Source organism: Mya arenaria, chromosome 8, assembly GCF_026914265.1.
Source record: "Mya arenaria isolate MELC-2E11 chromosome 8, ASM2691426v1".
In the NCBI taxonomy this organism is placed as follows: Eukaryota; Metazoa; Mollusca; class Bivalvia; order Myida; family Myidae; genus Mya; species Mya arenaria.
Genome location: NC_069129.1, coordinates 54477327 through 54504728, shown reverse-complemented (window position 1 = coordinate 54504728; position 27402 = coordinate 54477327). Strand labels below are relative to the sequence as shown.

Here is a 27402-nt window from a genome sequence, read left to right as displayed (position 1 = left end):
GCATGCTGGCAACTGACAGACAATTTGCATTCCTTTATCATTCTCCGAACAATGCCTTCCTGCAAGCAGTAATATGTTTACATACAATCTTCTGTAACAAAGAATATTAAAGCGGTGTAGGGTTCCGCTTGTATTCTTGTGAAACAGATAATAATTCTCTTGTCATACTTGATATTAAAATTTATTTTTATTATCACAGGATACTTGACATTGAAAACCTTTAAACGCGATGGTATCATGGCTGTATTTTGAGGTTTGAAGCCCAGAGTGAAATTTCACCCCACCCGCTTGTTAAATGCTTGCAGGAGGAGATTTTATGAAAATGAGTATCCAGGAACGATAATCTGCCGTGATTTATGGCTTTTTTATGCAAAATAGACAGTGGCAATGCAGGATAACCCGATATTTGGATTATAATTGTGCACAAAATGAAGATTTTGTCTCCCGAATGAAATGATTGATGGAATATACGTCAACTGTAATCATCAGCAGGCATCCGACAAGATCCTGATGAGAAATTTGAAGCAGCGAGTGATATTCCATATGAATGCATCGATGTCTTGATGATTCCCTAATGGTTTAATCGCTGTTAACAAAATTGAATTTTCACATCTTTGTTGGAGCGCATTGCATGGTCCAAACATTTTTTTTTCTAGATTAGAGATTTTTTTCTTTAAAAAACGTTTTTGGGTTGTTTTCGTTTTCGAAAAATCATGTGGTATTGTTTGTGTGACGTTGCATTTGAACGTAGGAATTGCCAGTCGGTCTCGTGATATTTGCCAAGACACAAACATGTATTCATACACAATTATTTAATATGTATAATTTGAAAATGTAAGCAAACGTATAGATAAAAAACGACATTGAAAATTAAAGTACAGTACATACTCATGGCTGTCATTTTGACAGAAACATACAAATCACTTGCTTGGTGATTTTCCCCGGTGAAAAATGTATGGTGGCTGATTTCTGCCATTTCAAGCGAAATTGGCGGGACAAAAATGCAAAAAGTGGATGGACCGAATACACTGCAACTATAAATACGGTAAGTGTCGGGGCGAATATATGCGAAAGTGGCAGAAATTAACCTCCATACATGCTTCAAGCGTGTTATATCAACAACAGTAAGGCACACAATATAACCACAGCTGTAAATTCATAGCATTTATAGTTACACAAACAATACAACACCAACCACAAATTACAGTTGTAGCTATATTATAGCCATTGCTTTTAAACACATCTGTTGATTGTAAATATACATCCGTAGAGCTCTACATTGTTGGCGCCAGAAGTAAAGCTACAGCTGAATTATATAGTTGTAGCTTTAATTTGGAATACAATAACAGCTATTAATTACAACCATAGCTATCAATATACAGATGTAGATATACTTGTTCGGTAAGTGTTGTCATGTCGAGACTTTAAAGCTTCTTGGTTCACCATTAAAATGAGTTAATACCTTTACGTGTGTTCTTTCAGTTATCTGATTCTGGGGGAATCGGAAGGGTGATATATGTTGACCAGCATTTAAACGGCGGTGGGTGGGGAATGTCAATTTGCATAACCCCAGGGCACCATTTAAAAAATCGTAAGGCTTAAGATCGTTATTTTGCAGTCGTACCCCCGTATTGGGCGTAAACTGCATTTAATAAACATGTATGGTATAGATTCTGTCCGTAGCTTAACAAGTGCCCCATAGCATTCTTTATCACGCCACGAACATAAATAATGCAACGCCATTGGTCCAGGACTGGTCACGTGGTGACCCCATATTTTTCCATATTGGGTCATCAAATTAATATCGTACCAGAATGGCGCATATAAACGATTCCGACGAATATTCCGATGAACAAATGAAACATTTAAACATGTAAACAGGTTGTCGACGTGATATATACGTTGCGGGGTTAGTAGGTGACCCGATATGGGATATATACGGGCCGCAAGAAACCAAATTCGGGTTCGAGCTTTGCCCCGTATATCCCATATCGGGTCACCTACTAACCCCGTAACTTATATTAGCAGCATAAGGTTTTCGTCTATGATATCTTACTGAAAACGGGACCCAGGGGAGATATTCAATATGCAACTTAAGACAATCTTATGGTCATACATTATTGACTTCATTCACTCTTTTGGTCAGTTATTAATAACAAGTAATCCGATTAGCCACATCGTTCTAAGATCTCACTATTAAATACCAGCATAGGCGAATAATTTTATAAGTTATTGTCTTAGAGAATATATAATATATATTTCGAAATGGAAAAATGTTCGCGAAATCATGGAAAATATATTTTAAGTCTCTGAGATTAACTGAAATGTTGGACATTTATAAAGATTAATAATTTCTATGCATTTAATCAGTTATATACATAAATACGACTTTTTAAATGATGAAAAAGTCGTATTTCGGAGCGAGACGAAAGTCGAATTAGGCCTTCATTTTTATTCTTATGAAGCTTAACACCAAACAGATATTAAATCGATATCATTAATTCAATTGATGTAAATTGTAACCGCAATATGGTTTTAATTCATTTCTCTTTAATCGTAGGATAACAACTCATAATCGAGGGTAACACTGGATATGTTAGGAGCCGCCTTTTGCACAATAAGAAACAGGGAACCGTAAAATATACTGGCGCCGACCTCCTGCCGGGAACATCTCAAACCGTCTCAAGCCGTCCAAAACGTCAACAAATTTATGCATCCTTAGCACGCTGAATGAACAAATTGAAAACATGACTGCATCAAATAGAGCCATAGAGTAAATTGTATTAAATAAAGATTGTCAGTTTGTATATAAATATGATGGATTGGGTTGGCTTTCCGTCCAGGATTAGCTTAATGGGATTAAAATAAAATAACAAATATGCGGTCTATTTCAAATAAACATCATAAAAATCACGCATACGAATAGTAAACCTTCTTAACATGCGTCAGCAGGATCAATCTTTTCAAAAGTACATATGAAACATGCATGATGCCACTGTAAAAGATAACAAAAACTAAAAAAGGACGTGTAAGAATCATGCATGATGCCATCGGAAAAGCCATCTTTCCAAAGGTACATATGAAGTATGATGCCAACGGAAAAGCGATCTTTTCCAAAAGTACATACGAAGAATGGTGCCATCAGAAAAAGCGATATTTTCCAAAAGTTCATACGAAGCATGATGCCATCGGAAAAGCGATCTTTTCCAATAGTACATACGAAGAATGATGCCATCGGAAAAAGCGATCTTTCCAAAAGTACATACGAAGAATGATGCCATCAGAAAAGCGATCTTTCCAAAAGTACATACGAAGCATAATGCCATCAGAAAAGCGATATTTTCCAAAAGTACATACGAAGCATGATGCCATCAGAAAAGCGATATTTTCCAAAAGTACATACGAAGCATGATGCCATCAGAAAAGCGATATTTTCCAAAAGTACATACGAAGCATGATGCCATGAAAAAAAACACGATCTTTCCAAAAGTACATAGGAAGCATGATGCCATCGGAAAAGCGATCTTTCCAAAAGTGCATACGAAGCATGATGCCATCGGAAAAGCAATATTTCAAAAAGTACATATAAAGCATGATGCCAGCAGAAAAGAGATTTTTCTAAATGTACATACGAAACATGATGCCATCAGAAAAGCGAGCTTTCAAAAAGAACATACAAAACATGATTTCATTAAGTATGCATGATGCCACCGAAAAGGACGATCTTTTCAAATGTACATGCAGAGCATGCATGATGCCACCAAAAAGGACTGTCAAGTTGATGATTTTGGCTTCGGTGAGCATTTTTGTCCAAGGGAATTCATTTCAAATTGATTGCAATAATTCATCGATAACATTTAAGTCCATCGATGATTCCACAAACAGAGTCACGTGACCCCGACAACCGTCCCAGACGACATAAAGCCAAAATGGCGCCAGAGATAGCTCTTGATTTTCATGTAAACAATTTATTATCTTTCTTCGTTGGTGTGAAATGCCTGTAATTGGTCTCAAGTGATCTGAAAAATATACAAGTGTATTGATAAGGGACTACTTTCTCTGTGGGTTTTCAAATGTTGAGCATTTTTCACGCGAGGTCCTACCCATCTGAACAACGAGAGGGGAATTTACTAAACTTGACCACAAAATATTCAACTTTAGTCTTAAACGATACAAACCCGTATGTCACTTGAGATTTGTTTATGACAAGGGATACACATTTATTTGCTAAAAGACATAACTTTGTATTTCTGTTAACACGATCCATCCTTTGACTATGGAATCCAGTGTGTTGTAAATTAAACATTCTACCACGGGATTAAACGTGTTAATGGAAAACCCTATTTCAAGTGGAACCATTTTACAAACATTAGAACAGTTTTAAACAACAGGCAAATTTTATTGAATAAACAGGATTAAGGGACAAATAAACAAATTGAGATGCGTGTGTGCGGAAGACTTTGTCCGGTATCCCGGGCTGAAGGCAGGAATCTCAGCTTAATACCTAAGTTTGGTCCTGTTCTTTGCTTGATTGATAGCCGACCCCGGCCACTGGGAATGGATTAGCGTGATTTATATTGAACACATTAACAATTCGTGCCAAATTTTGCATTTTCACTTTCGTTTTTTGTTCTTTTTTTTGTTTTGTATTTTTTTTTGCATTTAAGTATACACGTAATTGCAGTCTATCGTGTAGCCATTGTCTTCATTGGGTGTGGTCATCAAGCCAGACAAGTGTTTTTTCGTCCGGGTATTTCGGTTTCCCCCCACAACACAAGATCACACGCTCGCGTGACATCATGCCATCGAGAGTGAATAATATAATGTTGGAATAACTTGTTTCACAATCATTCTGTAATAAGTTTAAATTAAACTATAAAATATTACGACATCATTTTATTTCATGATATATATTTCCAGTTTGATATAATAGTTCAAGTGTTTTGTATTAAACATGTGTAATATATAATTGTTTTTATTTATTTGGCCAGAAAAGAAACGCAAACTTAATACCGAAGACTGATCCAGCCTAGCCATTCGGTCTAGCTGTTTAAAGTGTTGGTTTCGGGGTACTCCCCCAAGACAATTTTAGCAATTTCTTGTCAAAAATGGTGCATATCGGGCCTGTTTGCATATTTTATTACTCTTTTCTCCTAAAATTGGACGGTTTGAGGGTGGGGGGGGGGGGCTTATGATTATATGTTCGGTTCGCCGAACGAACTGTTGAAAATATGTATTTCCTTATATCAAAATTAATTGGCAAAAATGCATATAAATGCCTATGGCTGTTGCAAACAGCCATGCGGGAATACATAATTTAAACATACGCAATTAACAAAAAACAGGAGTAATGTGTCATTTTACCAAAGTAACATAGCTATATTTAAGAAACTGTTAATTGCCAGGGTAAAATTTCCTAATTGCGTTGAAGCTTTGATGTATTTATAATTACATTCAATATCTTTCTCGTTCAGTGTTAATAAGAAAGACTGTAAGACAAAAAATTACACGAGTACATGTATTCGGGCCATGAATTACTTCCTAGACAGTTAGACCTTTTATAGTTCTTATAATTTTAATTGTACAGCATAATATAAAGAGATACTCTGCCACCATATCTCTTAATTATTAGTCACTTATCTTAAACATGCCATATATTTCTTTTATATCATATTTGATCTGCCGTATTTTAAATCCTTAATAGCATACTTGTATTGTCATCATTACAGGGGTCCCTTTTTCAGACCTTGCTGTTAAAAGTTGTATTTTATGAATGATGAAAACTTATGCATATCTTAGACTTTAGCAACACTTTTAAGTTGTAAACTTTTACAATATCGGCGTGCCGGTGCCATTATATATTATACAAAATTGATAAACGCTCAAGTGCTGTTATCCACCAGTCAAATGTAACCACGGCCCCCCAGGTCCGGGGGTATTCCGGGGATAGCCGGGGAAATGGGCCGTGTTTTTACCTTTCAGGTGGCCCCGCAGTGCAGGGTGAATACGGTGGTTTTGTCTTCACTTTAAATATAGCGGGGAATGGGCCTTACCTAGGGTCCCTGGGGTGCGGGGGCATTTGGCGGGGATTTTACCATCTGTTCGACCCCGCAGGGCGGGGATTTTAGCCGGGGTTGGCTGGACCGAAAGTCAAAGTCCCCGCTATTCCCCGGACCTGGGGAGGGGGGGGGGGCGTGGTTACAATTGACTGGTGCATTATATGTTACGTCTTTTCAAATTCAAAACATCACAAAAAGTAACTGTATGGATAACGGAAAGAACTTACTTGGCAATAATGTGACAAGTTCCAGTTTATTATTTCCCTACAATTTGTAGCCACATAGTTATATTCATCATAATCACTCTCTTTAGCAGTCAACAGGGGCCATGATTACGAACAGTCTTAAGTCTGAGTTCAGACTCAAGTGGTAAAACTGCAAATTTCCATTTCGTTGTAATTTTTCTTCTAGTTGATTTTCGATCATGTGATTTGCTGAATTATATCATTTTTTGATACTGACATTTACTTTTGTAAAATAATGGACTTTAGATGATTCTTGGTAATTATATAATTTTTTCTTTTCTGAGTCTGCGTCTAGACTCGGACTTGACACTGTTTGTGACCATGGCCCCAGGTGAAACTTGACTTTGATTGACTTTTTTGTCGAGTATTGGCACGTGAAATGGTTCCCATTCCTGTTGAACGGCCAACTTGAACAGTGGACATGATATACGTATTATCTGAACAGAAACATACCTACATGGCATATAAATATATAATATACGTCTCCTGTCTATTTTCCTCTCAAAAAGAAGGGGTTTGTCGTCAATATTCGTTGTTCGCTGACATACATCATTGCGTCACCAGCATGACGTCATTTCCTTAATTAATCCAATGAGAAATCTGTACGGAAAGAAAATGTTGCAGCGGTAATTCCCCAATTCAGGCTTGAAAACAGTTTAAATCCGAATTATCATCTTATACATGTACACATTCAACATAAAAACAATGTGTTTTGATCAGTTCAACAAATGACTGCACAATACCAATAAATGATAATATTCCCGACAGTGAATCATGTCCTTCGGACCATTATCCTCCTTTCGGGGACTCAATGGCACAGGGCAGCCAAAATGTTTCAGAACAAATAATCAACAATGTCGTGTGGCATTGAAATCAAATTAAGTAAGAAGCAATCCCCACAAAGGTTTTGAGGCTGTCAAGCACTATGGCGAATTAATCTATTCCTAATCTTGTAGTACTTCTGTGCTTGGATGAAAATGTTTTTCGGACTATTTTTCTGTTATAATCTTCTGTTATAGTATTTGCTTAAGCTCGCTAAACACCCCAACTTAAACAAGCATGAAAGGATACATACATTATGCTTAATAGTGAGTCAACTTTAATACGACGTTAAACTTCTCCTTCAAAATCTCTGTGATTTAGTCACTTGACCAAAACCTCATGACTACGAACAGTCTTAAGTCTGAGTTCAGTCTCAAGTAGCAAAGCTGCAAATCTTCATTTCATTTTTTCCGTCTAGTTCAGTATTGAAAATGACATTTGTTGAAATGTAAAACGATTTGAAATAGTTCAATTATTTTGTAAAACGAAAGGAATAAAGATGATAGTTTGCCATTTTATGAAAGTGCGTTTCTGATATATAACACAGTTGATTGTTTTGGTGATATGACAAAGGTGCTTTTCTGATATATAACACAGTTGATTGTTTTGGTGATATGACAAAGGTGCTTTTCTTAGCCTGAGTCTAGACTCGGGCTTCTGGCTGTTTGCAACCACAGGTCTGGACTGTGTACTAAAAAGGTACTTTAATAAAAATAAGCGAGCTGTAGTTAAACTGACTGAACCATTTTTCCAATGAGCAACTGCGTTCGGAACTCCTCGGCCATTTTTTTCAAAAACAACCTCGGATGTATGCCGGTACATTAGTTGAAGTAGTTCGTATTTTTTAAAATTATATCGTTAATTAAATTTAGTGTTTTAGGGTTATATTAATTCATCTAAGTTTAAATTGATTACCAGTGAAGTGTATTATTGCAAACATAATTAAGATTTTCAAGTGTAAAGACATAAAGTTTAAATGCTAAATAAAATTACTACGCGATCTACTTGCAGCGGACTTAAACGTACCTCTTTTTGAGTATGTAAACCGTCCAAATACATCCGATGTTGTTTTTGAAAAAAATGGCCGAGGAGCTCCGAATGGAGCAACTGCGGTCAGAGTCCATTCAATTGAATATATAATAGTTTGGTGTAACCCTCGTTTTAGTTTGCGGCACTCTCATAGATTTACCGTCTTGACAACTTTTTTATGTTTTGTCTTGGATGAGCCATTTTTTTGCGTAAATATCTAACAACCAGGTCGCAGACTTTCATATTTCATTATTCAAAAAATAATGTTTTTTTGGGGAGGCTAAAAGCTTTACTAACGCTTTAAGAAAAATGCATAAACATCAATTTTTAACAAAGATATGAAAATTTGCGATTTGATTTTTTGTCAGCAGTATTATATCACTGGTTTCCATACATTTTCGCAAAAAATGGCTCGTTCTAAGACATCATATAAAAAAAAACGTTCAAAGTGTGAAAGTGCAGCTTTAAGTGGCACCATTGCTTGTGTGACCAATATAAACTTGAATGCTTAACCGGCGTCTCACGTTCTTCAAAGCAGAACATATTATATTACTTCAAAACACGTAAAAAGGGATGTTGCCCTTTGTAAATTAAATATATTTTGTCACCAAAAAACACGAGAAATACAATTTAAACTGTATTTTATTACAACAGTTCGTCTCATTAGCTGACACAAAATTAAAGAAAAACGCATTCATAAAGAATACATTTGAATGTAAAACACGTGAAAATTGATAGAACGCATCATATATTAGCATAGACCATTTGATCAACATAAATGACATAAACATGCTGTAGACATTTGAAGTGATTAAAATAACATTTAGATTTGTATCCTTTCAATAAGAACTTGCCTGTATTATAAACCTAATAGCATTTTAATATCATGCAGTTTTTTTCCAAATCATAATTATACGCATGCAGGCGGCATTATCTTCATCCAATGATACTGTCTATCGACCAGATCTTGGACTTAGTGTGATTGTTCTGCACAATGTTTGATTTGTGCAAGGTCAAAAAGTCATTCTTAGGCACACAGGGCGTTGGTGAACAATTTGAAATTGTAGATGTGTCGTCTTGAAATGATTTGCATTTTGAATTTGATGCCAAACAATTGTCCTTTCCTTCTTTTGTGGCCGAATAGGGCCCAGAATCACTGAGTTTTGAGTCATTTGGAGACGAGATACTATCCAGGTAGAGCTCGTTTCGGCTGTCGGGAGAGAAGAGTCTTTGCACGCAGTTTTTCGTTTGCCTTTTATGTAATGGCGTCTGTTCCTCGGCGTCTGAAACATCGGACAAGTCCGTAATCACTCGGGAGTTGTCGGCGGTATTACTTGTGACGTCAGATTCACAGTCAGATAGTCTGCTGCTTGTAGTGTCTGCTTCAGATCTCTTGCCTTGAAATTTAAAAAGTACATCATATAATACACCATTTAAAACACCATATAATACACAATATAATATACCATTTAATACACCATGTAATACACCATTTGATGAGCGGAGCATTATCAATTTAACAACTACTGTAGCTGTATAAAATATTATGCAACAAGCAAAGCCATTTTGGGCAAACACTTCAATAGCTATTTTAAATCGCAATAACCATTGAAATTTTAGAATGCTTATCAAAGACAACGGGATTCAGTCTACCAAACTTGTAAGGCCTTGGACATTGCGACACTGCTTTTTTAAGTGTTCATATTTATATATATTAGATTAAAAATTGCATAAAACCTCACCATCAACATCGATATCATCAAGATCCTCGAGATCATTGTCACCAAGTTTCCGTTCTTTCTTCAGCCTCCTTCTGGCGTTGGCGAACCACGTGGACACCTGGGTCAAGGTCATCTGGGAGATGATGGCCAGCATCACCTTCTCTGCCTTGGTAGGGTATGGGTTTTTACGGTGCTGGTACAGCCATGCCTTTAGGGCAGCGGTTGACTCGCGGGTCGCGTTCTTTCGCCGAACTCCGTTAATATCAAAGCCAGGATAACTGCAAGAAAAAATGAACATGTCAATGATAATAAAATAATTGTTTTCAAATCGTTGTATACTATGGGTGTCAATATCGTTTTTGTGTTGTGTGTTTGACCTGAGGCCTCGAAGTTATTTTAGCAATTCATAAAACCATTATTATTATTATTATTATTATTATTATTATATTTTCTTACTATTATAATTCTTTTAATTATAAGTGATTTTGTTTACAATAGGCATTTAATTCTAAATTAACGTTAGAAATGAAGAAAAAACGTTTATTACATACACATAACTTTCATAAAAAAATATTAGGATACTTACAAAGCATATGGGCTGGCCGCCATGGCAGCCTCGTAGTGGCTATGGATATGGGCACTGGGTGGGGCGGCCTTTAGAATGCGTGAATCGCTCATACTGTAACCCTGGTAACGAAAAAGAAATATGAAAATTAAGATAATTTAAAAAATAAATCATTAGATGTCTCGCTACTTGACTGCACATTTTAACATCACGGTTGTTATTATTACGGAAACTTTTATCACTCTGTTCGTATAATCAGTAGCAAAACTATTCTTTTCCATAACTCTTTTGAGACTAATAAAATACACACACGGTGTAATTAATGTGATATATAATACTTACACCAGGATACGTCCCGGCGGAACCTCTATGTAATGACGCCAGGTGCATACTGCTGGCCGGGTAAACTGTTTCCGGTAAGCTTGGAACACGTGACAGATAGGCCGGGACGCCCGATTGCAGCTGGCACGAGCATATGGTCCTTCCGGTAAGCGGGTCCGCTAGCACTGGATATCCGGTCTGACAGCACGAGGTGCGTGGCTGATGCTGAGACCCTCCCATGAACGAGGATGCTACTGACGTCATAGTCGTTCGGTTGAACTAAACGATAGAGAAAATAAAATAAGATAAAATGTTTACGATGATATACAAGACATGCGACTTAAACCCATTATAGTTGAAACCGAGGTTAATGTATTGTACAAAGTTTATTAAACTAATATTTTATTGGTTACATATACATTTTGCTTTTAAAAATAAAACATAAATAAATGTTATAATAATAATAAATACTTACATGTTTTATACACAGATATGTATCCAAGTAATTTTGTAATTCCGTGATTTAACAAACTTTGCGAGTCACAATGATATCACTAGATATTACTTGCTATAAATGGAAGTGTCATCTCTAATTTTCTCCCACAATATATATCTGCCTAAACAAATTCGCTACCCGTATTTTCTGACTTCTCATTGGCTGCCGAAAATTGAATATTCATTCGGCCGTTGAATTGTTAATCACTCGATAGTAAATCTCACCGTTTAGCCCGCCCATATTAAAAATGTCACCAAACGTTGAAGACCCGTTATCTGATGGAGGCCAAAATTAGTTATCGGCCCGTGTTTCCGTCCCCCGGGCTGGCTGTCGTTAGGGACACGGGTAAAGCACGTTTATTGTTATTAATATCAGTTAATTGTCATTATCGTTGTTTTGTATTCTTTTAATTCTCGCCTCCCTAATTGCCCCAAGCATTAAATTTTCGGATGATCGTACGTATACGATTTTTATCGTAGATGTTTTGACAGGTATATTCCTGTTTTGATCAGACTGATATACATGTAAAACATCAGTATCCTAATTTACAATTTTGAAAATAAGAGTTGTAAATTTGACAGAATTAAACGCATATTGGACACTTTTATTTGTGCTTTGACTGTTAAAGTAACTGTTTTATACAAATATAGTTACACTTAAGAAAAATATACATGTCAGTCATTTTGACAGTAAAGGAAACGTGCAAATCTTAAATCTTGACAATTTTATTTAACAGCATTATTAAATGCAAGAAAAATAACAATTCAATTGAAATCAAATTAAAATGAATATACACCATATTTGTGGTGTATCTCAGACGCTTTCGTATCTTAGTAGTACTTCTACTACTTATAGTAATAATTGAATATTTTTTATAATAAGAACAATAACACAGATTATAATGACAATAATAATAATAATAATAATAATAATAATAATAATAATAATAATAATAATAATAATAATGATGATGATGATGATGATGATGATGATGATGATGATGATGATGATGATGATAACAATAATAATAATAATAATAATAATAATAATAATAATAATAATAATAATAATAATAATATTTTTCAGAAAGGTTAAAATCAACGAAACTTCAGTTTTACGTTCGTGTGCGACTTCTCATGACATAAACTGTGCCTTCTCAACAAACGATAAATGACAGGGAGAGAAAATATCATCAGCAAATAACATTATTCTTTAATAGTCCATTAACATGCAATATAGAGTAAAGGACATACATCAACTCCTTGACCAATACCTGGACACATAAATTCTACCTAGCAAAAACAGATCTAAACTTATGTGAAAAACTACAGAAACAAGCTCAGTAGCAAAAAGTTTAAACATAAACCCGGTTTAATGGCACTGGGTAAACGCCAAAACATAGAACATAAAATCACAAACAAGAAACATGGAAGAACAGCACAAAACTCCACAAACAGCACAGTGCATTTGACATTCGCCTTTTAAACAATAACAAATGAAAAATAGTTTTTTTTATAAAAAAGAAATAAACAATTAAAATTATATTTCTACAACTTGAAATGAAAGCCTCTATTTCAAACCCTATCGAATGCTTTCCATAGATCGCAGAACATATGGGTTGTTATAGCTTTGCGATACCATTTAGAAAAAGAAGACCACCTCATGTTACAATGCTTTACAGCTGGTTATACACTACTCTTATGTTATGTGGGATTATTTTATACTCTCTTTATTTTGAAAGGCTGTTAATAAAAAACGGTGATAAATAGAATATGAAAGTATAAGATATTATTTTATTTTTTTCAATGATGATGACAGTGGTGATTGTGGTGATGGTGGTCCTACTGATGATGATAATGACAACGAAGAAACGGAGCAAGAGCTTGTCACGAACGGCTTTAAAAGTCACTGCCGGAACGCGTCGCTACCAAAACCAGAATAACATTCATTTATCAAAATAGCTTTGTGTGCACTTCTCCGCCTCTTCAACATATTTTAAGCATACACGCCCTCAAAATTCAAGTTTTAAATTTCATAAATGAAATATACGCAGAGGGTTTGTATAAATAACAATGTTTTAGATTTAGTGTCGAGATGAAAAATCAGTATATCTTTATCTTTAGATCTAAACACTTGTTAGATTCAGAAAAATGTCCAGTAAAACACACCCTATGACCAAAAGGTGTCAGTTCCCTTTTGACAAAATATGGGATGACATTCTAAATATGATCTGAGATTTGGTGATATATAGGCGGCAAACGAAATGAAGAAATGTGATAGTTTAATTTGAAAACATCTTATAAGACATTAGTCTTGGGGTGAATGATTGCGATACTGCGACCCAGGTGTTATCCTTGCAAGTCATATTCTTTATATTTAATGACAGTTATCTTAAAGATGCACTCTTAATCCCAAATAAGATGTACCATAATTAATACAATTGTTTTAATTTACTGAAAAGGATGAAACATATTGAAAACAATGGTTCTTATGAAGGATGCCGTGTTTAATTTAAATGGACGGTTCGTAAAACACGGTATTTCTACCTTATGAGTTGAAAGTTGATCACTGTAAATCTTTAAGCACTCACCAGTCATTTGATATTTGTGCATTTTCAGCTATTAAATACAAGGTTACAATTTTTATATCATTTACTAATAATTTCCATAAATGCATTATTTAGTAAGTAGTTAAAGGTTTATCACTAAAGAATTATGTTTGTTATACATGTGTATGTATTGCTTTTAAAGCTGCACTCTCACAGATTGATCATTTTAACAACTTAAACCGTTACCAACTGATTAAGAAAAATGCATAAAACATCAACTTTTGAACTTAAATATAAAAATCTGCGATCTGATTTTTTGTCAGCAGTCTTATATTACTGGTTTCCATGGATTTTCAAAAATTGGCTCGTTCCAAGACAAAAAATTAAAAAAAAACTTGTCAAAACGTTCAATCTGTGAGAGTGCAACTTTAAATATGCGAATCACCTTTCTGCAATAAAATAGGACGTTTTATATCTTTGTTTATTAAAAAGAATTAAGAAATTAAAACAAAGATATTATTAAGATGCATTTGTCTTTTTTAAAAGTTATATATATATTTCTAAATGTTAACACCACAATTATCGACAACCAGGACTAGAGTTATTGCGGCTTTACTTGTCGATTAAGAAAACAGTGACAAACGTCGAATTAAAGAAGAAGGAAGATCTAGAAGGCCGTTTCAGTAAAATACTTTTGTGGTAATATTAATAATCTTAAATCTGTTTTAACATCACAAATAGCAAGACATTTTATATTCAACTAGCTCAAGTTAAGTTCACTCAAAATTGTAGGAAAATAATAAAACTGCAACATTAACATAGTTTCAATTTACGACTAAAATCTACGAAGATCTTCATTGACACTGCCCCCCACCCCCAGTAGAATAATGACGGGTGGATGTAACATACCAAGCAGTCGCGTAGCTAGGGCCAATTTGGGACTACCCAGATCAAAATTAGTTCATTGACGGACTGCATATTTACCCCCTTCATTATCTACCCTTCTTCGGTTTTTACTTCAGAATCGGGATTTTGGTATCACAAAATCTTCGACCTGTCATAATTTCATTACACAACTGCGTATTTGCGCACAGTCAGCAACGCGCCTGCCAAGAGGCTACGCGATAGGCAAAAACAACACTTAAAAAGGCATCATATAGGTATAGACTTTATGGACACATTCTTTTTAATTTTAATGCATTATTATGTTTAACTCATTTGACTATAATGATAAAAAAGCTTACCATTTGTATTCAGTTGAAAATATTAGCCTTAATGAATGGAGTCTATAGATACTAACGTGGTCACAAATTCCACAGTAAAAAAGAACCAAAGTATCGCTAATTTTTAATTATGCACCAGTCAATTGTAACCACGGCCCCCAGGTCCGGGGTTATACCGGGGGTAGCCAGGGAAATTGGCCGTGTTTTTACTTTCCAGGTGGCCCCACAGGGCCGGGTGACCGCGGTGGTTTTGTCTTTGCGCCAAATTTAGTGGAGATTGGACCTTATATAGAGTCTCTGGGATGCGGGGGCATTTGGCCGGGGTTTTACCATCAGTTCGGTCCCACAGGGCGGAGATTTTATTCGGGGTTGGCTGGACCGAAAGTCAAAGTCCCCGCTATTCCCCGGACCTGGGGGGGGGGCGTGGTTACAATTGACTGGTGCACTATCTGCACACAAATGATACTAGTTTGGGTTTATATTGGGTTCACGAACTGTTTTTTTGTTATGACAGTGTCAAACGGACACCAGTTTTATCGTTTGTTTGATACTTTCGAAACCCTTTCCGGTTTTGTCGGTTCGTTCTATCCGAAAACTAGCTCACTTTAAAACAACAACATGGCGGACAGTGATCCATTACGTGTGTTGAAACACCATTTAGTTGAAACAGGCAAACGGACATCTGCGGTATCATTGTCTGAAATTCAAAAATGATGATCAATGCTGAAGCTCCATTATGTTGTTGAAGCGGTTCACAAAACCAAGCATTTGTTACTTCACGTAAAACTTTCGAAACAGGTTTCCAAACCGCCGAAACCCTTAAAACCAAAACTGAAACTAGTTTGGTTTTAACAAAAACGCCTTAAAGGGCCTGTACTCCGTATGATGAAATAGCGAAAAGAAAATTGTCGAAAACTGACATAATCTTGGTATCGACGTGTACAATGCATTGAAACTTACTAACTGAAGTACCACATAGTTTACAAATAATTTATTTTTCGCAGTGTTTTCGTATTTTTTCCATTAAAAAAGATTACTGGGTATGTCTACCTAGAAGAATTAATTCCTTATGCGTGATTGGCTGGTCGATGTTATCACGTGATATTACCGAGTTAGATGTATAGCTTAATTATATCACCCGTTTAGAGTAAGCCTTCATAGCTCAGTGGATACAACGCTGAACTGCAATTTTGGCGAAATCGGTTCGAACCCGGTCTTCGACACATTTTTTTTTTTAATTTTGGTATTGTTTTTTACAATTATGATATCAATGAGTATAACATTTTATCAAATAATTGTCCTGAGATTCGTTACAGAAAAAAAAACTTTTTTTGGTGCCAATCTGGTGTACAGTCCCTTTAAGGCCTAACAGACACCTAACAACAGAAATACACGACGTCACACACCATCAAGAACAGACTCAACATGCTTCAAAATATAGGGGGTGAGAAGTTACATTCAAACCGAACCTCATTTCACACTTTGCTACGTAAAATATATAGAAGGGGTAGGTTGTCTTTGAAGAATAATTTAGACACAGGTAATAAGTGGAAAACAACAACAACTTTGGTATAGGGAATGTTACTTGAGGCGATTAAAGCTAATTTCAATTAATAATCAGTTATTGCTTTTCCGATCATTTTCGATGATTGAGTGTGGAAAAGGATTTATTATGAAACACGAATAATGATAAAACAATCCTCCCTGCAAAATTCCATGTCCGGGTTTTCAAAAAATCGTATATTCAAAAATTAATGTCAAGGACAGGTCAGAAGAAGTCTCATAATTATTTGCGCAAACATCGTCCTCTCCCTCGCTAGATTAATCATTCCAAATTGTGAACATATGTTTTGGCTAAAATTACTACTCCTCGCAAGGTATCGTTTATTATTTCTCCCCATGAATTACCCTAATGACACGTTTTGTTCCCATACCTTGGCGAAATTGTATGCTTCTCCAAATTGCTACCGTATCACTTTAATGGTAATTACAGATGAGAGACAATATTTGTATTTTCACAAATAGTATTATTTTATAAAAAGCGAGATTTCAAAATGGTTATCTCTTTTGAGGTGTCAGTCTGTAATCGTTGCGTTCTTTTTGACGAGAGATGTTCCAAAAAGAAAACTTAAATAACACATGTGGTTTGGCAGCAATGGCTGTAGAAATTAATGTCAACACCAACGAGGGGGCTCAGTTGTCAAATGTTCTTGCTGTAGAAGAAAAATGGTACAGAATCACAAAACATGATCCTTATACAGATGCTATAACTGGTTTATGACTGGATCCAATCTTTTTACTGTCAAAAAGTAAATTCCGATGCAAATTCGGTAACATCATATAATATGGCAAATTATATGCTTTGGTCTTTATGCGCTATCATGGATACCGTTTGATACTTCAGCTATCAAACTGTTGTCGGCGTAGGATTAAAAGTGCTGCAATGTTGCCCTGTTTTCCTCGACCCAGTCGTCCAATACATCTTTAAAAAATACTCATTTTTTCACAGAGTAAATAGTTCAGGCATGCATATTCTCGTCGTTTTGCGACCTCATGGGCCCCGGCTTTTCACAGCTTCTATTTTGACAAATGACGCTGGTATTTGAAGATCCGCAATGAATATTAATCAGTGTTCGCATTCAGTCTATTAAATGAGCTTATTTCAGAGTGCATTAAAGAAAACCAAAAGTTTTGTCATTTCGCTCTTCTGGTTGATTAGTTTCACACCTACAGTATTGAAACTTAAGTGAAAAACCGTGACTGGAAGAGGCGCCAGTCGCGCGGTTTGACAGATTTTGGTACAAATGAAGCGAGCGGGCCATCTATAATAAGTCCTCCTCCTCTGAACCGGCTTAATACTCCATTTCTTTCAATCACATCAAATCTCTATATAACGTTCAAGAACCCATGAGTTTATTAATCAATTTGTTAGCTTGTATACAACATGTTTTTCGCCATTTTACAAAGGGACGAAAGTAAATAAAAAAATAACGTTTGTTTTGTATTAACTCCTCTAAGTCCAATCTAATTAAATAACGTCTTCAATATTCACGGTTTTACTCACAGCCTTCAAGGTTATTCAGTTCAAATATCTAAAGCACCTATTCTGATAGAGTTTGAAATATCTTCGAATAAATAAGGCGTGTCAATTTGCATGTGTATGTGCCAAGTTTCGGCATCACCTCTGAAAGTGGAACTGGATAAACACCATGCTCGAACGAGTTATTGAGCTAATACCAGTAATAGTGGCTAAACTGACAACAAATGATCATCATCATAATGTCATCAGAATTCCATCATATATGTACTTACAAACGGAGTAGCATGATAGCAAGATGATCTGTTTGAAGTATTTCATAACGTTACATGATCTTTTAATGGCACAACTTTAAATTATCTTAAAATGTGTGTAGCACCCCCACCCCCAATCCCTCCCCCTCTCCCCCCGTATAAAATCTCCCGACCAACTTTTACAAATCCCCCATGCTTTACAACTATGTTTGATATTGTTTGTAAGTATAAATGTTCTAAAATGTAATAACATGATCTATAATACCCTTCAATACAATAAACTACCAATTGTTTTCGAATGGCAAGAAAAGATAAACTTCGAATGGTTGATTTGGTCCGACAATGCAAAAGTCGAGTTTTTTTTGGCCGTCTCTTATATAATGTACATGTGGCAAATACCATGCTTAGTTTATACTGTCTCCCCTGCAAATGTTATATCGATGTTAAGATTTGTGAAAGTTGTGATTGATAAAATATGGGACTCAACTAAGCCCAATGATAAAAGTTAAACGAACAAATTATTTTCCGAGTATCAGTGTAAAGCTCTTGTTCTCATCTTCCGTAACAAATAATGAAAGTTTTAAGATAAAATTACAAATGTATACTGAATCAAATGGAAGGATTCGTGTATCATTTTACCATTGTAAACACAAACTTGAATAATTATCTTTGAATGGATATGTGTACTTTTTATGGATGCTGGATGATGAATACTTCTCAGAACTATACATTATTATTTTCTGAAATCTGAAAGTAGATTTATATTTTCAGAAAATATCTGACGTGAATGCATTTATTAACATAAACTGATAACGGACTACATTTGTTGAGGTGAATTGACTTTTAAGTTGGTAAAAAACACATCAAGATGTTTAAACGAAGCATTGGTGATGATGGAACACAGAAAGAACATTGCTTAAGCAAAATACCCAAATTGGCTGGACATGAAGATGTATCAAAGAAAACTGGCGAAATCTTTGATACCGAAACCGAAAGTGTGTATTCTGCAACAAAGATCGAAGAGGAAACTAATGTACAATATGAGCGTCAAGGAAGTGAATTAGAGCGGCCTGGTTCCTCGTTCACACCGGATGTGAACCCACTCGTTACTGATGTAACCCCTGTAGGAAATGTACACGATGAGCAACAAGGAAGTGAATTAGAGCGGCCTGGTTCCTTGTTCACACCGGATGTGAACCCACTCGTTACTGATGTAACCCCTGGAGGAAATGTACACGATGAGCAACATGGAAGTGAATTAGAGCGGCCTGGTTCCCCGTTCACACCGGATGTGAACCCACTCGTTACTGATGTAACCCCTGAAGGAAATGTACACGATGAGCAACAAGAAAGTGAATTAGAGCGGCCTGGTTCCCCGTTCACACCGGATGTGGACGAACTCGTCATAGAAAAAGGTAAAGCTGATAATACCCTTGAAGGAAATGTACAAGATGAGCGACAAAGAAGTGTATTGGCGCAGGCTAGTTCTTCGGTCACACCGGATGTGGACAACCTCGTAATAGAAAAAGGTAAAGCTGATGTTACCCTTGACAGAAAGTCAGATGATATTGTCGAAGACAGAAATGAAGGAAGTTCAACTCCAGCGAATGACACAAAAACGACAGGTGTGGAAGAAAAGAGGAAAGCTAAAAACTATACATGTATATTGGTAGATACCGAAGAGAAGCTAAAGATAGAGATAGCCTGTATTAAGGATCTGATCAAGACAGACCCGGTTGTAGCTCTTGACTGCGAAGGAGTTCACTTATCGAGAAAAGGAGAATTGTGTTTACTGTCAATTTCGACCAGAAAAAGAGCATTTCTTGTCGATGTGTTGAAATTCAAGTCAATGGCTTTTGACCAAGGCCTTAAAGATATTCTTGAAGACACAAATGTTAAGAAGCTAATGTTTGACTGCAGAGAGGATGCTGACGCCCTTTTGCACCAGTTTCAAGTAAAGTTGGCTGGAGTTCTGGACATGCAGCTCCTGGAAATAATTAAACGTCCCCAAGAAACTCCGACACGCGCTGTATACAGACGGTGTGACAAGTTACATGAAGTTGTGCATCTGAAAGGTCTTCTCAGATGTATGGAATTGTTTATTGATAACAAGAAATTGGTCGAAAGTAAAACAACGAAGTTAGGGCAGATTAGCGACTGGAAAGAACGCCCACTGAGAAACAGCCAGCTTCGGTATGCAGCAACAGATGTGCTGGCACTGTTCCTCATCTTCGACAAGCTGAGACCCACTGATGAAGAGAAGCATAGGCTTGAAATTGCGTCCGCAAGGTATGTTGACCTGAAACGTGCAAAAGTCGAGCGCACATACGACGAGTTTGAATATAATCGTTACCTTCCGATTGATATAATCCCAGAGAAAGGCCGCACGGGGTTTGAGTGCGGGAATATATCGTGCACAGAATGCCGAAGAAAATTTCCAAGAAGTGAATTTTCTAACAAACAAATGAGAGAGGGGACGCAGAAATGCAGAACATGCAAGAGGGTGCAGCAAGATATCACTACAGAGGAGCATAGGCAATGGCAATTCCAGAAAAGAGATGAAGAGGATGATGGTGAAGAAGAGGATTACTTGCCTAGAGGAGATGACGATTATGTGTTATACAGATATTGATTGGGCTTTATACTTTGGTGGCACAATTGTTCTGCTGTGTATTTGAAATATTAACTGTTGAATTGTTGTACTTCATTTTCAATTATACTCTGTACACTATATTATATGTAGTGTATGTTGTGATACTTAACCCGCTCATTTTTGACTTTGGATTACAATAGTATTTCTTATCAATAACTCTAATTTCTGCTGTTGTTTGGAGCTCTGCACCCAAATAGATTGTGGTACTCGTATCAGATACCACAGCTTGACACTTGTAAGGAGTGGCCTTTTGATTCCTCTCAATTTCAAAATAGTTTTAAACTAACCGTTCATTATTCCATGCATTACTATTATAACTATTAAAAGTGCTATACCATTCATCCAAAATTATTTTTTGTGTTTCTGTTTCAAATTTCATGTCAACCATTTATAATGTGGGAATATTTTTGAATCTCATATATATATTCAGACCACATTTTATGAGAATATGTTTGACACATCCATAAAAAAGTATTTCTACGTATATTTACCCCAAGGGCCGTATTGATAAACTTTAAGTGGCAGTTTTTATTAGAATTGTGAAACCGATCAGATAATAATTATTAAAGAGCAGGTGCCAATACAGGAAACTGCTCAAGTCAGACTCAAATTATTTCACCCAATAATAGCATAGTTTCAAAATCATATATGTTTTACTCTTTTTAAAAACATATTTTATCATAGAATGTGTTGATAAAAACTATAGACAATATCTCAAAGAAAAGTATTTTTTGAGCAAAAAGAAATTACACTTGAGTAAGTGTTAAAAAACAAGAACGAGTTAATTACAGTTATTGCTATAGAACAAATTGTGTTTGGAATCTTGACATTTTGTATCAACTTCTTCTATGATAAAATGCGCTTTTAAAAACTGCACAAACTTAAACGATTTGGAAATCACTTTTGATGTTCTGTGGTAAAATGAGTCGATATTGCGATTGAGCTTTGACATAGGCATTAACGCGATAATGGGGACAGATGATGTCGTTGTCCCATCTGACGAAACATGTGAATGAAGAACAGAGATACCTTGTAGTTAAGACTTGAAAAGGGAACGCAGTAAATCATGAAGCAGTTGTTGCAGGGTGAGGGCTCATCATTTCAAAGGCCCGCTAATCCTTGCCCGCTGGGCTTGGGCTCCATCCCGATCAATCATTTTGATGAGCCCGGGGAGAGGATTGAAAATATCATATTCATAATAGAAAGAACATAATGCCATTTCGTTCATACACGGCGCAAATAGCCATAAATCAACTAGTTGTTTAGCATAAAGTTAATTATTTTATAGTATTTAAAATCTTAATGCGAAGTCGTACATTACATCGCTTATCATACTTTTGATTCAAATGTCAAAAAGAGTGATAAAATATTATTTGTACAAGTCGATTTACTATCATTTATGTCTGTCAGATAAAGCAATGGGTGGCCGCCTTTTTGTTTGACACATATCTGCAAGTGTCCGTAATATGATGAATAGCATCAAAAATTAGCATAATTTTAATTAAATTTTTCTATTGCAAATTGGTAATTAATAGTAAAACCATGTCTGCTTCCTTCACCTTACAAGTGTTTCTCCGTACTTATGATTATTACCTGTCATAAAGAAAAATGAATTCCCGACTTCAATAATTGAAACGACGTCGTCATTTTGCTTCTACTCCAAAAATGATATTAAACATGGCTTGAAGAGCCTCGCTCATAAATAAGACAGGGGGAGAGGGGTTTGTAAAGAATGTTTTTTTAAGGTTACAGAACTGAATAATGACTTAGTCGAAATATATATATATATCTTGATTTCCTCCCACACAAAACATGGATTTTCATTATACCGCCGTCTTTCTTTTGTAAACATTGCAGGCATTTGAATGCATTCTAAGGACCTCAACAGTCCTAAAAAGCAGTAACATTTTACTACAGACTAGAACATACATTATAAAGACGTGTAAAACATACCGTTTTTACAACACATACATTAATTCATAAATTGTGTCAACTTGTAAAAAAAGAAAGAAAGTTTATTCAAAGAAATATATCACACAATACATATTTGAAAAAGGCCAACATGACCCGTGATCAAATCAATGTAATACAATCACTAATATATATACATGTATGGCGGAACAGATTGATTAACTATATTTATAGGTTCACAGATTTAACACTTTTATTCATACAATTTAATATAATTGCCTTTACCGATTATGAGTTATGACTTAACTGTATATCTATCAATCGTATGGCTTATGCACAACACTACAATGATATCGTGAATTTTGATTAGCAATACACGTTACTACTATACTCATTATGTACAGATAACTTCAGTAATGTTTTGCTAGTTTGGACTAAGGTTTTAACATAAAGATAATCTATGGAATACAAAAATCAGGCTTGTACGTACAAATATGCATGGTTGGCATCGAAACTATCCGGTTAATGTGTGTCAACTTATTTCGAATAATTTATTAATATGTTGTATGTCATATATACACTCGTACTTCTAGCATAAAGAGTACCGTTATTCAAATACAATGTAACCGTACACTAAGTCGTGTAAAAGTATGTATACACATTGTGCGCAACAGAAGTTTAACAAAAAGCGTCCAGATAACTTAGAAACAACGTACATGTTATAAAGTAGTTTGATGTCATATAGAAGGTTGATTTCAACATTTGCCTTTCAACAGTTAATGAGGAATGCATATTAACAACAGCTTTTTTGACATATAATTGAAGACTAATTATTTCATTGTTATCAACGCAGAATTTGTTTCAGTAAGGTCCATTTGTGTACGCTTTTTTTATACTAAAGTTAGGTTGTCAACTTATGGCAGGCATGTTGGAACGTCTTTACTCTATAATATGTTACCTTAAAACCGCAAGTTAGATTTTCATAACCATATTGAATCAGGCTGTGTTATTAAAGTGACGAGTTAAACACCTGAGTCTGTTTCTAAGATGCTTTCTATAACATGGCGCCATATGAGACTTATTTGATTCCGAGAGCTTGGATTATATGCTTCACAACAATAGAAAAACTGGTAGTTCAAAGATTCCATTATCTTTCAGTTTCTTTTCGCCTCTTTTCAGCATTTGAAACCTTTTCTCCATTTAATTTCCACTGACAGTGATTTTCTTTTCATCGCCGGTGTAATAATGGTAACGTTTGTTAACAACGTGTCCAATGACAATTCATTTTCAAGATTTTGTCAAATTGAACAATTCCTCCCATCAGAAGCCCAGGTAATTGTCCACAAAACAGGCACTCATCATCCTCACCCAGAAGCATATGGAAGGTATCCGTTTTCAAGTAATTTGTGTGCCTAAACTGCCCACCTTAGCATTGCTACAGTTTTTCCAGAGATATAATTATAGCCCTAACATCCATCGTCATAGCCTCACACCTTTACCACCGGGGTTTTATAAGGTTTTAGACGTATGATTTCATACAATTTGATACGAAATTTGGCAGATTTTGTAAAACTTGTGTCCGGAAGCATGTTATTAATGAAAATGGTGTTATAGATATTCCTGGGGATGTGGAGTTCGTTGTCTTGACTTCCCTCGTGAATATGTTCCCATTGTAATGTTCGTAATGATTAGTCCTTTTGAACTGCGAATATGTTGTAACAATACGATTGTGTTGGATTTTTTGGTGATAGATTTTATTCTTTTTGCAAGAGTCACTGACAAACCGTATGGTGAACTTGTCTGTAATAAGGTGAAAAAACAAGATACAAAACAAACAATACATTTTGATAAGACAGTCAGTATATGTTTGGAGCTCTATATGGTCAATAAACGTTCACGCCTAGCGCAGCTATGCAAATGTTTAATGTTCATTAAGAGCTAAAACTAAAGGAAAACGCATTTAATGGTTGAAATAGTTTGTGTTTACTCAGTAAATCAAGTTTGTCCATGTCAGTAAACTTTACTGACACGGACAAACTTGATATCGGCCCTATACCTGAAATGTGTACGTATAAGAAACCGAAGCAATATGAATATGAACATGAATATGAACTGGTACTACGTTTTTGTCATTTGAACATGTCTTTAGTTGTTGTCATATTAATTGGTTTCATCTTTGTTTCTTAAGCTGAACTATTTATAACGCAGATAAAATTTGTATAAAAGAAGTTTTTGATTGATCTTACTTTTACTGCATTTAGGATTATGTTGTTGCTGTTTTTTGTTGGCTGTTTTCTCTCTCTAGAAAATATCCATGGGCTTGTCGTTCATGCATGACAGCCACGATTGCGTTGAACTTTGACGCCATACAAATATTGAAAAATAAAATATTCGTTGTTTAGTTGTAAGTTATCAGACCAAAATGAATGTTGCCTTGTGTCCCTTGACATGTAGCATGGTCACAGCAAGCGAAGTGCTTTCTTTTGCTGATTAATGAATAATATTAAGACTCAGTTTCCCAACCAAATGATTTTGCATTTTAAAATTTAATCTAAGCAGAACCGCAATTTACCCACGCACTTCTTTTTTAATAGCACTGTTTTAGTATGGCGCTAACGTCACAAAACAATTAGACTATTTTGTTCTATCTGCCCTGTGAACGGCTAATATAAGTTCGGAACGTAAACCTCGGACGGCGATCAATATGCAAAAACATGAGCAATATAATATAAGGAATGCCCACAGACCATAAATATTTTATTTCGGAAATATTTTGATATGAATAAAATGAAACATTCTTATTCAAATATTTACCTAGAGAGATGTATGTTAAAAGTATTGTGGAATTAATTAAAGCAATTACATGATATGGTAACGTAACTCTGCATTGAACCACATCTATTGAAGTACTATGGAGTTGACCAAACAATGACAATTTCTGTGAAATTATTTTAAAATCAAGCTTTGATTATAAGAGGAATATTATCTAATTTTAATAATTATGATAAATTATTGTATGTGTTTTTTTTTTCAAATTCAAGGGAGTACATTTGTTAACGCTTAATTACAGAGTTATGGTTCTTATACCACGCACAAGTTCATATTATGATACCATATTGACAATTTAAGCTTAATTAATTTTTTCAACAGCTTGTTAATTGCAAAATATTTGTATACTGAATTGATAAATTTGAATATGGTCCATAAATCTCACAATATAACGGTTGAGGTTATATAACTTGTAATAAAAAGAGCGTATACATAAGTCCTTTGAGCAAAAGTTTGATATCTATCATAGTTCTAAGTAATACAGAATTATCATTACATACGAGGAAGAACGGAAAGACAGAGGGTCACACAGACGGACGGTCAGAGGGTCACATGGGCGGACTGCCAGAAGGTCACACGGATGAACAGTCAGAGGGTCACACGCGTGGATTGTCAGAGGGTCACTCGGACGGACAGTCAGAGGGTCACACGGACGGACAGTCCGAGGGTCACACGCGTGGACTGTCAGAGGGTCACACAAACGAACAGTCAGACGGTCACACGCGTGGACTGTCAGAGGGTCACACGGACGGACAGTCAGAGGGTTACACGGGCGGACAGTCAGAGGGTCACACGGACGGACAGTCAGAGGGTCACACGGACGGACAGACAGAGGGTCACACGGACGGACAGTCAGAGGGTCACACGGACGGACAGTCAGGGGATCACATAGGCGGACAGTCAGAGGGTCACACGGGCGGACAGTCAACGGGTCACATGGGCGGGCTGTCAGAGGGTCACACGGAAGGACAGACATACATATGGGGTGATTACTAAGGGAAACCGCAACTTTCTGAGGCAATACATCATGCTTAAAGCGAACATTAACATGATTTTCTGGTCGAATAAATAAATTGCCCAAATTCGGATTTGGATATTGCAGGATTGAGTCTTGCCAGGATAGGAAATTTTAAAATCATTTTACTACGGCGGTCGATATGAACTTTTTATTTTGATTGTGTTTTTTTTCAAAAAGCAGGTCCCGTGGCCCAATGGATAAGGCGCCTGACTACGAATCAGGAGATTGCAGGTTCGAGTCCTGCCGGGATCGCAGAATAATTTTTGGGATGTCATTCTTACTAGTAAAGTGTTGAACATTTTGTGTTTGATCATTTAAGTAGGTCAAGATGTAATGGTAAATGTTACCCTAGGATTTAAATCATTATTGTTTGTCAACTTTATCCAAATTGTCATGCTGTAGCTTTTCTTCTTCTTCTTTTCAGTTGTCATGGCAACCACAGTTCTTCATGGAACGACATCAATTAAAGGAAAATGAATCACACGGACGGACATATATACATACAGCGTAATTACTATTGGGCAGTTGTCTGTACTCATAACAGGAATTTCACAGCACAATAATGGGACAAACACTTGGAATCAGTGTATACTATAACCGGTGCTACTCGTTCTGCATATGGTAGTCAAAGGGAAACAACTTCAGTCGAAAGTTTGCTTCAATAATATTCT

General features: G+C 35.8%; 3 protein-coding genes and 1 non-coding gene across 4 annotated transcripts; 3 read left to right on the top strand and 1 right to left on the bottom strand.

Annotated features, from left to right (window-relative positions):
- Positions 1–8779: 8779 nt before the first annotated feature.
- On the bottom strand, positions 8780–11352 carry LOC128244382 (homeobox protein caupolican-like). The gene is made up of 5 exons (XM_052962393.1): positions 11238–11352; positions 10784–11041; positions 10463–10563; positions 9898–10154; positions 8780–9552 (listed from the first exon to the last, which is right to left on the bottom strand). The coding sequence occupies exons 2-5, from the start codon at positions 11024–11026 to the stop codon at positions 9092–9094; spliced, it is 1062 nt and encodes a 353-aa protein (XP_052818353.1). The 5' UTR covers positions 11027–11041; positions 11238–11352; the 3' UTR covers positions 8780–9091.
- Positions 11353–18856: 7504 nt separating this feature from the next.
- Positions 18857–21298, top strand: LOC128243702 (uncharacterized). Its single transcript, XM_052961621.1, has one exon. It carries the CDS (start codon positions 19189–19191, stop codon positions 20950–20952), a length of 1764 nt encoding a protein of 587 aa, XP_052817581.1. The 5' UTR covers positions 18857–19188; the 3' UTR covers positions 20953–21298.
- Positions 21299–26265: 4967 nt separating this feature from the next.
- On the top strand, positions 26266–26709 carry LOC128244363 (tenecin-3-like). The gene has a single exon (XM_052962378.1). It carries the CDS (start codon positions 26266–26268, stop codon positions 26707–26709), a length of 444 nt encoding a protein of 147 aa, XP_052818338.1.
- A 201-nt stretch (positions 26710–26910) lies between these two features.
- Positions 26911–26983, top strand: Trnar-acg (transfer RNA arginine (anticodon ACG)). The gene has a single exon. It is a non-coding gene; the product is annotated as a tRNA-Arg (tRNA).
- The last annotated feature ends 419 nt before the right edge of the window (positions 26984–27402 follow it).

Excerpts from the sequence above, each read along its gene's own strand:
- LOC128243702 (XM_052961621.1), top strand. The coding sequence starts at position 19,189 with ATGTTTAAACGAAGCATTGGTGATGATGGAACACAGAAAGAACATTGC.
- LOC128244363 (XM_052962378.1), top strand. The coding sequence starts at position 26,266 with ATGGGCGGACTGCCAGAAGGTCACACGGATGAACAGTCAGAGGGTCAC.
- LOC128244382 (XM_052962393.1), bottom strand. The coding sequence starts at position 11,026 with ATGACGTCAGTAGCATCCTCGTTCATGGGAGGGTCTCAGCATCAGCCA. Across the intron at positions 10,564-10,783 it reads CCGCCGGGACGTATCCTGGT|GGTTACAGTATGAGCGATTC; the intron begins GTAAGTATTATA and ends TTTCGTTACCAG. Across the intron at positions 10,155-10,462 it reads GCGGCCAGCCCATATGCTTT|TTATCCTGGCTTTGATATTA; the intron begins GTAAGTATCCTA and ends TTTTTCTTGCAG.